The 16,181-nt window shown below is 44.9% G+C and overlaps 1 protein-coding gene across 2 annotated transcripts in view; it reads left to right on the top strand.

Moving 5' to 3' along the window:
* Positions 1-16,181, top strand: part of eps15l1a (epidermal growth factor receptor pathway substrate 15-like 1a) — a 56,811-nt gene that overhangs the window by 21,307 nt on the left and 19,323 nt on the right. The window contains exons 6-20 of one of the 2 annotated variants that reach the window (XM_086146040.1): positions 88-156; positions 2,303-2,428; positions 2,786-2,845; positions 4,723-4,965; positions 6,182-6,339; positions 6,594-6,750; positions 8,126-8,188; positions 8,433-8,453; positions 8,961-9,046; positions 10,836-10,868; positions 11,277-11,349; positions 11,435-11,596; positions 11,679-11,876; positions 13,300-13,479; positions 15,767-15,872. In XM_086146040.1, coding sequence (XP_086002166.1) covers positions 88-156; positions 2,303-2,428; positions 2,786-2,845; positions 4,723-4,965; positions 6,182-6,339; positions 6,594-6,750; positions 8,126-8,188; positions 8,433-8,453; positions 8,961-9,046; positions 10,836-10,868; positions 11,277-11,349; positions 11,435-11,596; positions 11,679-11,876; positions 13,300-13,479; positions 15,767-15,872 — 1,735 coding nt within the window. The remainder of the gene's footprint in view (positions 1-87; positions 157-2,302; positions 2,429-2,785; positions 2,846-4,722; positions 4,966-6,181; positions 6,340-6,593; positions 6,751-8,125; positions 8,189-8,432; positions 8,454-8,960; positions 9,047-10,835; positions 10,869-11,276; positions 11,350-11,434; positions 11,597-11,678; positions 11,877-13,299; positions 13,480-15,766; positions 15,873-16,181) is intronic. The other variant, XM_086146033.1, reaches the window with a different exon arrangement.

Here is a 16,181-nt window from a genome sequence, read left to right as displayed (position 1 = left end):
GTGTGAGCTCATCATTCCAGTCGTCATCCTTCTCTTTCCAGGAAGCAGTTGTTCTCAGATAGCTTCTCCCCCCACGTCTGATTTTAGAAGGACACGAGCAGCCCGTCTCTAGGCAGCGCAGCCTCGACCTCTGGCGAACTACACTGGGCAGTGAGGGTGTGTACATACACACACACACACTTTTTAGACATTAATTTCATGCTTTGTGTGTATATATATATATATATATACACTGCTCAAAAAGAAAGGGAACACTTAAAAAACACATCCTAGATCTAAATGAATGAAATATTCTTATGAAATACTTTGCTCTTTACACAGTTGAATGTGCTGACAACAAAATCACACAAAAATGATCAATGGAAATCAATTGTATCAACCCATGGAGGTCTGGATTAGGAATCACACTCAAAATTAAAGTGTAAAAACAAACTCCAGGCTGATCCAACTTTGATGTAATGTCCTTAAAACAAGTCAAAATGAATCTGTGTTGCTTCCTGAGTGGACACTATGATTTCACAGAAGTGTGATTGACTTGGAGTTACATTGTGTTGTTCAAGTGTTCCCTTTATTTTTTTGAGCAGTATATTTACAAAATGTCCACACTTCAGAAACATCATTATTTACAGGACTGTCTCAAAATAAAAAAAAAAACAAAAATGACATTTTCATGATTGTCTAATATTTTGAGATAGGATATTTTGACTTTTCTTAAGATGTAAGCCATAATCAGCAATATTAAAATAATAAAAGACTTGCAATATTTCAGTCGATTTGTAATGCATTACAGAAGATAAAGAACTTTATCACATTATTCTAATTTTCTGAGACAGTCTTGTGTATTTATATGAACATACAAAAAATATTATGTGTAGGAGAGCGTTAAGACAGTGGTAAGGTGTGCTGTAGGTGTGACAGAGGAGCTCAAGGTGGAAGCAGAGTCTGAAAGGGATCAATACTGAGCCTCCTCTTGTTTGCAATGGTGATGGACAGGCTGACAGGTGAGGTTTGATAGTTTGCAGATGACATTGTGTATTGTAGTGAGAACTGGAAGCAAGTGGAGGAAAATCGGAGATGGAGATGGAGAAAGATAACCACGGCAAGACCGAACACATGTGTGAATGACAGGAAGTGGAGATAGATAAGATGGAGGATTTTGGGTCAACAGTCCAGGGTAATGCAAAGTGTGGAAAAGAGGTGCAGGGACACGTGCAAGCGGGTTGGAACGGGCGGAGGAAAGTGTCAGGTGTGATATAAAGAGTGTCAGCCAGACAGAAAGGAAAGTTGTAAAGGATGTTGGTGACACCAGCCAAGATGTCTTGTTAAGAGACATTGAAACTGGAAGCAGAGCTGGGCGGCTGCTGAGAGGAAGATGGTGAGATTCTCAGGAATGAGCCCATCAGAGTGAAAAAACGCGTTAAATGTTGTGGAGGTAAAGTCAGACTGAGATTGGAACTTCCAGCCAGGAGGAAGACCGAAGAAGAGATCTATGGATGGAGTGGAAGAGGACGGGAAGTTAATCGGTGTGAGAGAAGAGGATGCAGATGAAGAGGGTCAGATGGAGGCAGATGATTTGAAGTAGCCGAGGGAAAGAAGAAGGATATGAAACTCCATATACAAGACAAAATACATCAATATCTTTGAACCTCTAATGATGTTATAATTGTTTATATACAGCACAGACATACACATGTATATATAACCCATCACAATATACACAACTCGTCCACATCACGCATACACGATGCGTACATCACTTCCATATCATGCATTCACTCCGCCCACGTCACGTGCACGCAGTGGCCATGTCCCACCTCTGTTTGCGGTCAGTTCAAATGTGCGCTTTGGAAGCCCGGGGGGGTTCCAGGGTCTGTTCTGTGTGACCGGCTCGCGCTTGATTCTGGTTCAGTGGTCTGCATCCAGGTTCGAAAGAATACTCAACCTTGAACTTTCAGGAAAAAAAAATGATGAATTAATAATGTGATTATGATGTGAAAAATGTTCTTGTGCATTCTCTGGATTATAGTTAGGAGAAGTTTATCAAGAAATTAATGCTGACTTCATTAATACAAATTTACTGTTGACGCTGCAAAACGCACTTTCAACTTCAATCATTGTTATCGTCTTCGAAAATCCCCCCCATCTAGTAAACCGTTCAGCAATATGTGGCCCGAGACTGAGTTCAGGCAGGGCGAGGATACCTCGGTCCAGAGCCAGTTTGTAGAACACGTGTGTGTGTGTGTGTGTGTGTGTGTGTGTGTGTGTGTGTGTGTGTGTGTGTGTGTGTGTGTTTATCTTGTAGCCCGAGGAGAAGAATAAATTTGACGGGATTTTTGAGAGTTTGGCTCCGGTCAATGGCCTGCTGTCAGGAGAGAAGGTCAAACCAGTCCTCATAAACTCCAAGCTACCTCTGGATGTCCTTGGGAAGGTTTGGACCACTGTTGTATCTATTAAATGTGTGTGTGTGTGTGTGTTTTCTTTTTTTGATCATTGTTATTGGTTCCATTAAAGTATTCTGTTTCTTGCCAAAAAAAAAAAAAAAAAGAAAATGAAAGTTCCTGCACCCTCCTGCTTCTGTTGATATGAAGTTACATAAATACCAAGGTGGCGGGCAGAAAAGCACATCACAAAAATCGGATTTTATTAAATTTCCTCATCTGATTGAAAGTGTGTTTTCTAGAGCCAGCCCTGCAGCTCTGAATGGTTTAGATTTACAAGTAACAGGAAGAAAGCAGTTATGTCTTGCATCCTGATGCTAACCATTTCTGTGTTTCCCGCCTGGAAGGTGTGGGACCTGAGCGACATAGACAAGGATGGCCACCTCGACAAAGACGAGTTTGCCGTGGTGAGTGCAGACGTCCTCACTTTTTTGTCCTCGGCACGTCGAAGGTCATAACTACTCGTCGGGATAACGGCGCTGATGCTGGACATCTGCTGTTTTCGACATCTCCCTGACGTCTAACGCTTTGTTTTCTGAATTTTAATCACCGTGTTTATGACGTATCCATGACGCAATTATTCCGGTGTTAAGTTTCTTCCTCTGAAAAGTCTCTCTTATAGTTGAACACTTAGGTGTCAGTGGTCGTTTGAAAGGAAGATCCAATATAGTAGTCCTTCATTTGCATTCTAGAACTAGCTGGGAAAAACGAAAAGCCGGGAAATATTGACCATATTTTATTTTTTAATATTTATATCTTATTTTAAAGCTTGATGACCCTCCCCAACTTCTTATTGACCTTTGTTGCCCATACTCCTATAAACACTTCCCATACTCTTAAATGAGTATAGCACAAAATCTGCGATTAAAAAAATTGCATCGTGGATTATAAATCCAGATTTTTAATCCATGATGTTGTTGTTGTTGTTGTCTGCTGTCTATCTATTTGTAGATTTTTTTTTGTCTCGCTATCTTCTGTCTTCTACCTTTCTATTTATATATATATTTATATTTACATGCATATTTATTTCCTTTTTTTTGACATTATAATGGTTACACTGCTGTGACAAAGAAATTTACCCTACGGGGATCAATAAAGTTTATCTTACCTTATTAAAATGAAAAGTAAAACCAATGTTGTATAAAACTTCACTGGAGACCGATTCATTGAAATTAATTTTATATCACAGATTTTTAGCTACACCATGGCTTTTTGCAATTGTAAACACAAAGATATCGATCAATTTCAATCAGACAAGTTCACAGGTGTTCATTATCAGCGATCAATGCAGATTTACTGTTTGATAGCACAATTTTTTTTCAAAACACCATCAATGCCTGTAACTGATCTGGCCGTTGTCACTCAATTCACGGCTGATTCAGCAAAGGAGTCGCCTGTTTTGACATTGTTAAAATTTTGAAAAATGAATACGGTGGAACTTTGACTTACGAGTCTAATTCATTGGGTGACTGAGCCCGTAACTCAATTTGCTCATACGTCAAATGAACTTTCCCCATTGACATGGATTGAAACTATTTTCTTCTACGACTATTAATCCGTTTCAGATCCCTGTTTTTCTTATGCGTTTAGAATAAATGCTACCTATATAAAGGTTAACGTAACTTTTTATGTTACAAAAAAAATCTTAAAAAAATGAAACCCTATTAAAGAGAGTGTGAAGATTTTTTTTTTTTTTTTTTTAACTTGAAGATCAGACAAAGATGTTCGGCAGCAACAGTGAAAGAGATCTTTATTTCGTACTCCATCACTTAACTTACTCGCTACACACTTAATGCTACAATGTACTGCTAAACATAACTTGCTGCAGTTCATCGCTAAACTTAATTTAGCATCAGAGTGAATGCCGGTCCTCTTTAAAACGATCAAACTGGCTTCAATGACTCTTCCGATGCCTTGTCGTTCCCGCTGTCGGCTGCACCAAATCCCCTCAAATGTGTGTGTTTTTCCATGATTTTCACTGGGCTACTTAGAGGCGGACAGCATGTCTGACTGTTTTTAAACACCACTTCACGGACGGCAGTGGCCACATCAAACGTTCATCCTGCTCGCTCGAAACTCAGATTTTTGCTCGCATCGCACAGTGAAAAAAATCTGCTAAGCGACAGCCTGTAGCTTGGAAAACTCATAAGTCGGGGCACTCGTGAGCCAAGGTTCCACTGTTAAAAATAAACATTGTAACAAAATAATTCCCCCCCCCCCGGCACAATTTGATTCGACATCCGTTCCATTTCTGGAGACGCTAAATGTGTGTGTGTGCTCGCAGGCCATGCACCTGGTGTATCGCGCCCTGGAGAAGGAGCCGGTGCCGGCACTCCTGCCCTCCTCCCTCATCCCGCCGTCGAAGCGGAAGAAGACCCTGGCTTCGGTGGCCGGCGCCGCCCCGGGGCTGCCCGCGAGCCCCCCGCCGCCAAAAGACTCCCTTCGCTCCACGCCCTCCCACGGCAGCATGAACTCCCTCAACAGCACCGGCAGCCTGTCGCCCAAACACACGCTCAAATCGGGACAGGTAAGACACACACACACACACAGCAGTTGTACTACTCGCATTGGTGCTTTTATATTTCTCACCGTGAGTCAGTCACTTCCTGTAGAAAGTAGACAGGAGTGGAGAGCAGGAACGTGATGGCAAAAAAAATTTCCAAATTTGTTTCCCCCCCCCCATCCGTCCACCTCGCTCCCGTCAAATTTCGAAACCAACAGGGGGCAGCATCACACACTGTGATGGACGTGAAATATACGGCTCAAAAAAATAAAGGGAACGCTTAAGAAACCCGCTGAAATTAAATTGTCCACTTAGGAAACAACACTGATTCATTTTGACTTGTTTTAAGGGCATTACATCACAGTTGGATCAGCCTGTGGTGTGTTTTTCCACTTTAATTTGGAGTGTGACTCCAAATTCAGACTTCTATGGGTTGATAAATTTGATTTCCATTGATCATTTTTGTGTGATTTTATTGTCAGCACATTCAACTTTGTAAAGAACAAAGTATTTAGTAAGAATATTTCATGTGCTATTTTAAATTTCCCTTTATTTTTTTATTTTTTATATATAGATGGAGAAGTAGTTGTCTGATTAGAATTACTATTCAGGTATTACTTTGGCTTGAGGATGAGAGAAGATATTAATACAAGGGCCAACCACACACACACACACACACACACACACACACACACACACAGAAATCAGCGGAAGCAGGTCCAAACCCCATCTAACGATGCACTGAGCATGCTCAATGTAAACCCCCACCCACCCCTTTAAGATTCGATCACAGAATGACCTCAAAAGGATTCACGTTTATTAATATCGTCCAGACGTAAACAGCTTAGCATCTTATCTGGAATCAAACATATCTTTTCTGTCGTCCGGCAGACATGTTGATTTGATTGTTTTTAAGCGTTGTATATTTACAGGAATACGGTCATTCGAAAAAAAAATAAAAATCACCACATAAAACATTAATCAAAATAAAAAAAAAAAATCCTCAATGAAGATTTGATTTTAAATCTTATTTGACTCCCATAAGAGCTCCAGTTGAATTCAGTTAAATCCACAAATACTTTTTTAAACTAGCGGTACATCTTCAGAATTATCATTCAAGTCAGAAAATGTGCTGAGTTCCTGGTAAAATTTGTTATGTGTGGAAGTTTTACATGTTTTACATACACAAATATAACCGACGTGTCTCGCTCTCACTCTTTCTCCCGTCCGTCTGTATCAGCACTCCATGAACTGGGTGGTCCCTGTGGCCGACCGCAGTCGCTATGACGACATCTTCCTGAAGACCGACGCCGATCTGGACGGCTTTGTCAGCGGGCAGGAAGTGAAGGACATCTTCATGCAGTCTGGACTCTCTCAGAACGTCCTCGCACATATTTGGTAGGGATCGGCCCCGGCCCGTTTTAGCTTCACGTCGGACGTCTGTTTCACGTTGCCACAAATCCCATTGTGACAAATGGGTTTATTAATACTGAATAAACCATTCACAGCTCTTTTATCGTGCATTTATAAACCATGTGTGAGTGATCTCAAAAAAACACCCCAGCTTGCGTAGCTAGTGTGTGTACGTTTGTGTGTGTGTGTGTGTGTGTGTGTGTGAGTGTCCAGCTCTCAGACCGCCCGCTGTCCCGCAGGGCCCTGGCCGACACCAGGCAGATCGGCAAGCTCACAAGGGAGCAGTTTGCCCTCGCCATGCACTTCATCCAGCAGAAAGTCAGCAAGGGCGTGGACCCGCCGCAGGCTCTGACCGCTGACATGATCCCCCCGTCGGAGAGGGGCACGCCAGTACCAGTACGTCTCGCGCGTGCACTTGCATACACACAAACAACAAACCGATGGCTACACGCGATATGGTGTGCATTTTGCAGAACTTGTCAGTCGTAGTAATATTATAATATACGGCAGTTCCAGGCAGATTTTGATAAAATCACGTCGCTGGATATTCTAGAAATTCCCAGACCGACACACTTCGCGATGACACGTTTATGAGCATCGAGTCTTCGGGAAAGCCTGAAAAACGGCCGACCGGTTCGCCAGCGGTGGAAAACACACGCAGAGAGAAAAGCAGCGTGTCCGAAGGGAAACTGTGGAAACACACTCCTATTTTTCTACCGGAGCAGTGAGGGATTCATCTGAAGGGGCTGTGTTATGCATGTTAGCGCTAGCTTGCAGACTGACACGTTTGACAAGGAAAACATTGATTTCTAAGAAACTTTAAGAGGTTTTGTACATGTACTTATGATGGATTGATCATTGAGGAATAATCGATAAACTGCCGACCAGGTGAAAACTGACCATCCGTCTCCGGGTGGGCGTTTTTTTTTTGTTAGTTGGTGCCGAGCGGCTTCTGTTTATTTATGTCCGGCCCCCACCTAGATACCGTTTTCAAGTCCGACAGGCTTCCCAAGCTGTCAGGTTCACGGATATTCCCTGGAGAAATATTATGTCATTTTTGGAAAAACAGACAGTGCTTTCGGACGACATGAAACATTAAATTACATTAAATCTTATGTTGCAAAAAGAGTTGTTTATCCAGACCTGGGTAATGATTGCTTCGCTGGCTAGCTTAAGACCATCACAAGTCTAGTTGCCAAGACAAGAAGATTTCGACAAGAATATTGTCTGGACTAAGACCTTCTTGCAACAGCGTCCCATTATTTTACATCAAACAAAGTCGTAACTGTTCTCCAAAGCCTGCACTTTTCATGGGTTTGTTTTCGGTTTTGGAAAGGGAATCAGTAACATTTATCCTTTCATCCTCTTTGGTTAGCGTGTTTCACTATTGCAATGCCCCAAGAACAAGTTTTGACCTTATATGTGGTAAAAGTATCGCAAAAGTATGTCATAGGAGTCATTAGAGATATGCCGTGACGATGCTGGACTCCCTCTGTCCCAAACTACGATACCGTGATTTGACAGCTTGCGTCAAATCACGCAGCTTAGCAAAGGGTGAATTGGGGATGAAGCAGAACAGCCAAAACGGGTATATGCCAAACTATTTTTTTTTCCAGCATGTAGGTTGTACATGTAGATTGTCGCTAACCGTTTCCCCAAGAAACACTTGATAATGTGTCCCAGTACGAAAAAAAACAAAAAACAAATACGTTTTGTTGCTAAGTGGATCCGCTTGGATATGTGTCACCAAGACATTTCCCTCTGGCTGCAGAGCCTGTCGGGATACATGACCCCAGTGGGATCGGAGATGGCCGCCCTGTCTGAGATGAGACGGGTAAGTTGATCCGATACGCCCCCACCCCACCCCCGTGGCGCATCTCGGCTCTTGTCTGCGAGACAATTTAGACCAGAACCACGCCAGTGAATTCCCGTTGCCCCACCGCCCCGACCTCCTCTCCCATCCTTGTTTTTTTTTCTGCCACATTTAACCAGGGGATTAATTCAAATACAGTAAATTCAAGGAGTGGTTGCCCGCTAATGATTCCACTTCTCTCCCTACCCCCTCCTCTTCCTCTCAGGCCTTAACGCTCAAGCTGTGGGTAGGTAACACGGACCCAGCGGAGGGCCTCAATCCCCGAATGCTTTCATCCGCGCCAACCCCCAAACCCATCCACACCCCCCTCCGGGCTGTTTAGGCCCCAATGGCTGGAAAGCATTTTAACAAAAGTCATTATTTTCCGTCCCGACACAGTGGAGTGACGTCTGTATCAACCCCCCGAGTGTCACATGACCGAGGGAAGATTCAGGACCCCTGGATGCAGTGTATACAGGATGAGAAAATAATATTTTTGATTAAAAAAAAAAAAAAAACATTGAAAAAATGAATTCTTTTCTTCCCTGGCGCTTTCGTCAGTGGTCGTGACACTCATCTTCATGACCGACCCCCTCCCAGGACCCTCTCACGTGCTCCGATGTCCTCTTCCTTGTATGGACCAGTGGTCTCGCCGCCACTTGCCTGTTTGCCTCCCTTTCCCTCAGTCCAGCCCACCCGTCCCCCTCCGCCCTCCCCGTTGAGACGGGTTTCTTACAATCTTCTCTCCCTCCAGGACAGCTCCAGCTCTGTGGGCTCGGGGGAGTTCACCGGCATCAAGGAGCTGGACGACATCAGCCAGGAAATCGCACAGCTGCAGAGGTATCGGGCGCCGACGCTGTTCGGACGACGAATATTAAGAATGTTCTGGATTCTCCGCTTTACCCATGTCATATCACAATGTGATGAATGCACTTACGGTATCTTGTAAGATCTTCAATGTCATTAAAACCCAACTCGTCAACACATCACATTATCTCTCCTACGATTCCAGTCTGCCTCCCAACCCCCAGCAAATAACCACCTCCCGTTCTGATCTGGTTTAGCAAGCCACATTTCATGGCTACGATCATTTTTTTTTTTTCAAATTTATGCATATGTGCTCGTTGCTTGCTTTTTGCAAAGTTATCGCGAAAATCCACGAAATGTCCCTTAGCAATCTGTCGTCCTAGCTAACGCCGCAGTGCTAACAATCCTTACCGCCGTCTCCCTCCGTGTTACTTACTTTCCGGAATCATCCTGGCTCGTATACAAAAGTTTTTCCCATTGGGACGCTTAAAAACAAAAACTTTACAATCACATCTAGCAGTCCATATTACGACCAGAACCCTTTGCTGTAGAAGGGATTTTTTTTTTTGGCTACTCTGCACGGATGAGGTCGGCTGATGTCGCGTGTCAATTATTTTTTCGCAGCCCACGCTTTACCAGGCCCATCCTGGTGCTCTGATTGAAATGAGTCCACTCTCCTCCTCATTTCATGAGAATATTTTGGCCCCCGTAGCGCTTTCAGAGAGTGCCGGAGAATAGGAAAAGTAAATCCCGTGAAGCGTCGTGTCCGTCAGGAGGATCCAACCGCCAGTTTAGTGAGTTAGCCTTGCCGTGCTTCGTCACGCCCCTTTCAGCCTGGGCTGGATATGGAATCCACTAGAACAGGGGTCGGCAACCCGTAACACCCAAAGAGCCATTTGGACCCGGTTTCCTCGGAAAAGAAAACACTTGGGAGCCACAATTACTTTTTGACGTCTACAATAAAGGTACCGCTGTATATATTGCTTTCTATTACCTTTACACTTTGTACAAACAAGTGTGTGGTGTGTTGCCTCTGAAATTCGCAAAGTATTATGGAGAAAATTACATTTTATTTATGTAATGAACTCATTTTGAGCTTTTCAGAGCGTGTAGCGGAGCCTTGACCTGAATTTTGAAAATAAATCGGGAAAAAAATCACTGTGTCAGTAAACAATGATGAATAAATGTTTGCAAAATATCTTCATAAATATTTATTTTACCTGGTTTATGGGACTTCTGCTCCTGAATCCCGTGCACAGCATCTCCAAATCGGGTTGGCGGGTATACGGGCTTCCGCGAGTTAGACGTTATTTTGAGCGGTGAAAAATAATAAATATAATTTTATTTAATATTTCAAGATCACAATAATCTTCCAACTTAGAACTAGAAGCTAAAAAAAAAAGGAATTAACACAAATGAAATACACTTCAATTAAATATTTATCATTTATTTTCCCAAGCCACTCGGAGCCGCAGTGTAAACTGTTGCCGACCCCTGGAAATAAAGATGGGTCGTGACAGAGGGACATCAGGGTAGTTATGTAGCCCAATAGGTCAACTTTCGGTCACGCTCGGTGTCACCAGAGGCCTGAAGCCGTTTTTATTGATAATTATTTTTTTCAACCGTGCATGTCTACATTCTCGCCCTCGTCGCCACTTTCCCGCGCCACCCCTGTTGTTCCTTTTCGCATCCATCCGCCGGCCCAGCCACGCATCCACGTCGTCACGACATCCACACTTTTTTTTTTTTATTTTATTTTTTTATGTTTGCACTTTCATCAGCCTTTTTGTTTGTCCACCCCCTGTTCTCCATGCTGCGTCAGCGCTCTCGCCTTTACCCAGTGGAAAACGCTCAGGTAAAGAGAAAAATACACACCGGCGTCCTGCCGGACTGAGACTCCGTCACATCATACCGGAGAAAAAGATGCAGCGGGCCATTCAAACTTCACTTTGTGAATGCTCGTCGCCGTTTGACACCTCACCCGTTGGATTTTCACAAGACCGAACGCGCTCCCTTTTACCCTTTTCTAATTTCGGCCCCAACAAACCCGCCGCCATCGATGCTTAGTCGCCTGGTGAGAACGCCACCGTCCGGCCGATCTCGGGGAAAGTTGCGCTTAGGATATGATGGAATCCCAGTCCAGTGTTGTGTTGAGCTATTATGTCCATGTGCCAACAAAGCAGAGGCCCAATTTTTTTTTTTAGTTGGCTGCTTCATATGCTTTTGTACCACAATGAGGCACGTGTGTGTGTGTGCACCTCAGGGAAAAGTACACCTTGGAGCAGGACATCAGGGAGACCGAGGAGGCCATCAGGCATAAGACCGCAGAGGTACAGGTAAGGACGAAAGTGGGTCACGAAAGCCAGGAAGTCTCCTTTACCCCGTCCTGTCATGATCTGTTTCCAACACGACTCCTCTCAGGAGATGCAGAGCGACCTGGACAGGGAGACGGCCTGCCTGCAGGAGCTGGAGGCCCAGAAGCAGGACGCCCAGGACCGGCTAGAGGAGATGGACCAGCAGAAGCACAAGTTGGAGGACATGCTGAACGAGGTCCGGATGAAATGCCAGGAAGAGTCCCAGATGGTAAGACTCGCCGTCCCGTCACTGAAGGGAGAACACCCGACCGGGGAATTTTTTTGAAACGTGGCTGTTTTCCCTCCCAAAGATCTCGACCCTCCAAAGTCAGATCCACTCCCAGGAGTCAGACCTGCAGAGCCAGGAGGAGGAGCTGAGCCGGGCGAAGGCTGACCTGGGCCGGCTGCAGCAGGAGGAGAACCAGTTGGAGCAGAGCCTCGCTGCTGGCAAGGTCCAACTGGAGACCATCATCAAGTCTCTGAAGGCCACACAGGACGAGATCAACCAGGTAGGAGGCCCGCGCACGCCCTGGCCAACAGGGGGTGCCATTGCGTCGCCGACCCCTTCCCACCCCCTCCCGAGTAGCCCAGCCAAGGGGGATTAAGAGCATGAGTCTGTCAGTGTTATTTAGCTCCAGCCTCCACGGTTTCATCCCCCATGTCCGACTTGTCAATCATCTCGCGCCGCTTCAACCACATACCCCTTCCTCAAACAGGCTGGGGTTTAAATGCGGCAATGACACCGAGGACTGATGAGATAGATCACGTTCCCCTGAATGGAACAACCACATGCCCGGGACCCCCCCACCCCCTTCTACAGTTGATCGTTCCCTCATGCTCACCTGCAATAACATCCAGACGTTCCTGACGATTCTCATGACAAAGTCTCAGCAGCCTTTTTTTTTTTTTTTTTATATATATGTTATTCCTAAAACACCAGGAACAGGAACAATCTGCCACCCCCGGGGTTCCAGCAGTTTGGAAATTCTCTGGCAACGTGCTGGAATTCCAGCGGCCGTTTTTGATTAAACAATAAAAAAAGCTAACTTTACGTCCATGGGAAATACTCTTGTATGTTTAGTGTAAAAAGAATATGGCTGTGTAAAGACATATGGAGGGGGCTGTTCAAACAGGCCTGCGCTTTTAATTAAAGGCCTCCTATTTTGTTTGTTTTCATCTCGATAAAAGTCCAATAAATTACACGCATTGAAGAGAAAAACAAACAATGCTACAAAGTTTGTGGCTTAAGCTAATACGTCAACGGAACGTCTATGATTCATTCCGCAACCATTTTTTTTTTCCTAACAGTTTAACAAATCTAACGTTTCAAAATGGGGGAAATGGTAACTGGGCTAGTTTGTATGGTTTAATATGAGGGAACGCATCAGTGAAATAAATAAACATAATGTCGCTTCGGTTTCTTTTGAAATGACGTCAAATGTAAGTCTGACGGGATTTCCAGTGGGGCAAAAAGGTATTTGAGAAAGTGGGAGAACTTGAACAATCGGTGGCTGACTAAATACTTTTTTGCTTCACTGTAAGTGTCACGATAAAGTTGTAGCTCTGCGCGATGCTTTGAATCCTTCTCATCAGACACTCCAGCTCCTGATGATTCTGGATTCCTCGGTCCCCGGACGATAATGGACACATTAAGGCGTCGCTGTGATCGTTGCTGGAAAAGGAGTTTGGAAAAAAAAAAAAAACAGAATCGTCACAGAAAGAAGTTCTTTTTTTTATTCTTTCTTTCGTCATAAGAGTGATGCTCCTCGGGGGGGGTCTTTACTTGCATAAGTCAGGGTCCATGTTTGTGTTGCAGCATCTTGTCTTAGGTATCCTTCGGCTTCCTAGCTGAGTGTGTGTGTGTGTGTGTGTGTGTGTGTGTGTGTGTGTGTGTGTGTGTGTGTGTGTGTGTGCATGCCCCTACACCCTCAGGCTCGCAGCAAACTGTCCCAGATTCAGGACAGCCAGCAGGAGGTGTCCAAAAGCATCGAGCAGTACAACAGCACGCTGAACGGAACCCACGGCGGCAGCATGACAAACCTAGCCGACATGAGCGAGGGCTTCGGGGACCGGGAGAACGGAGGCTTTCCGGCGATGGTGAGACCTGCGCAGGTCAGAATCTACATGTCCGCTCTCTCCTTGTCGTCTCTCCTTCTTTACAGGGGCAAAGTGGCAAAATACTAATACAGAAAAATCAACCCGGGGGTGTGGAGGAGACCGATTGTTTAGATGTGCCCTTCACACGGCTGGGTGATTGACAGGTGACCAGGCCCGGTCTTACACTGAAAGATTTTCATGGTTGCAGACTACAAACTGGAAGTCAAAAGGAAATATTAAGAGTTATACTGGGGTTTTAGCGCACCCCTGTTATCTCAATTGTTGAGTATAAAGTGACAGTCTGAGCTGTTTTAGTCTCGGGCTTACGACAAACCTTTTGGATATTGTCGCAGGTCTTTCAGTCATTACAGTGACGTAACCAATAGATGAGCTCTGACCAAACTGGAAAAAGGAAACCTGGTAGAAAAAAAAAATCATCAGAGCGGTTTTGGTCGTACAGACGGTATTTGTTGGCGGCATGGATGAACAGGGACGGTGAAGGACGTCCCCATCAGTGCAGACCGTCTGGTGGTGGAGCTGTGGGCAGAACAGCCCGGTTTGTACAATGGCAACCTACAAACATATCATGACTGAGTGGAGAAGGAAAAGCGAGGAAACGAAATAGCATCGGCTCTGCAAATACCCGGCGAAAACATTGCACAGTGGGAAAAAATTGCCGAGAGAATCTACGTGTAGTCTTGTAAATAGTGACCCTGCAAGATTCCCACTCTTTGTAAAATCCCTGTCTGAGAGTGGGCTACGACTCAAAACTCTAAAAAACTTGTCTTGCTCACATCCATCCAGATCTGAGCAGGTGAGATGATACATTTACACGTGTTTTCCAAATCTTTTCAAAGCTTTCTGGTGTATGGGTAGCTTAAGTCGGCGAGAACCTGCACACTGCTTTCCCCCGGGCTTGTTTCTTGGTTACGTTTGGCAGAAAGGAAGATGGTTAAATCATGCGAAACATCAAAACAGGAGATGAAGACACATTAATATGACATTTAGAAAAAAAAAAAGAAGAAGAAGAATCTGTTTTGTGTACAGCGTATAAACCCGTCTGGACGTCTCAATCGTGCGGCGTCTGGCTTGATGGGAGCCAATGGAAGCGCAGCTCGACCGATCCCAGTGTCTGATCCATTCCAACCCCACCACCCCACCCCGCCGCCATGCTCTTTGCCCGGCCTCATTATCATCCAGACAAAAAGATTAAAAAGCCGTTTGCAGACTGCGGCTTGTCAAACTCCCCCCTGTCATTTGAGCTGTCTCTCTCAAAATCCCTGCTTATTATTATTTATTATCACCCCCGACTCCCCTAAACCCCTGCCTTTTCCACGGTGTTGCATTCAGATGTAAAAAAGAACCCCCCCCAAAAAAAAAACCTTCGGCCTACAAGGCCTTTGTCATCTTGGCTCCCTCACCTCCGGCACCTGGCAAGACAGCCGTTGTGTTCACACGTGTTTCTGTGTTTTACCGCTGCAGTATACAAAAATGAATCATTGCGGCGTCACAGGATGGAAATATTCAATGGAGTTTTTCGCATAGACATACCACACACACTGCACACACCCACGGGTGTGTGTGCGAGATTTGAGTAAACAGCGCGCTTACACTTGATCAATGTGTTTGCGGAAAACGGTCTTTAGCGCGCGCGTACATGGGGTTGCCATGGAAACATGATTCTTTATAGAAGGCCGGGCCTGCGCTGGAAGGACACATACACCGGCGGTTTACAAAGGAGGGGGGGCAAAACTGGCTTCAATTTTTATTCAAAAAGCCAAACACACACACACACACACACACACACACACACACACACTCACACACACACACACACAGCCCCATCGACCTTTACTCGTCTCAATTCGACCTCCTCCAGACCAGACGGCCAGGAACAGTCCCTGGAAAGACATAGAAATATTCTCTCAGAGCAACATTTGGCTTATTACCAGTTATCAAGAAGGTTTTTTAAGAAAGTGACTTTTTTTCTTTTTCTGAAGAAAGGAAATAAAGAAAACTTTTTTTTTTTTTTTTATATAGAATAGAATGGAAATTTATTAATCTCGGAGGAAATTCTTTTGCTGAATTAAAAACGTTCTATTCTATTCTATCAGCAGGATCTACTTTGCTCTTCGACATATTAAGTTTTGTGAATTTGGGGATGTTTGGCTCCCTGCACCTTGAGTGACTGGGCTGTGTATCCCCCCCATGTGTGTGTGTGTGTGAGAGAGAATCGCTTTGGAAGTCCAATCATTTTGTTTTCGTCACTTCCTCTCCCTCCTTCTGCCGTCCGTCCCTGCAGGAGGACCCGTTCAGGGTGAAGCCGGCGGTGTTCAGCGGTCCGCCCCAGGAGCTACACACCGACCCCTTCCACTCCGAGGACCCCTTCAAGACCGACCCCTTCAAAGGTCCTCGCCCGGTCTTCACTTCCTCCCCCCTCCCTCTCCTCACCTGTCCTTCTCTCCATACCTCCCCGCATCGTTTTTTTTTTTTTCCTCTCCTCCCCCTTCCCCGGCTTGCTCCTTTTCAATTTCCTCTCTTTACACCCCCTCTCCTCATCAACTTTATCGCCTCTTCTCCTCTGCTAGTCTCTCCACCTCTTAAAGTTTTCAAAATAAATTCCCCAGTCCCTCAAAGTAGAATTCGATTTGCCAGAAATCCCTATTTCCTGTTTTGGCTCTCCCCTTCACCTCCAGGCACAGTGAATCAACCAGAAA

This window comes from Fistularia commersonii, chromosome 1, assembly GCF_037954325.1.
Source record: "Fistularia commersonii isolate RoL2024-O1a breed Wild chromosome 1, RoL_Fcom_v1.0, whole genome shotgun sequence".
Taxonomy (NCBI): domain Eukaryota; kingdom Metazoa; phylum Chordata; class Actinopteri; order Syngnathiformes; family Fistulariidae; genus Fistularia; species Fistularia commersonii.
This window is presented reverse-complemented; position numbering and strand designations above follow the sequence as displayed.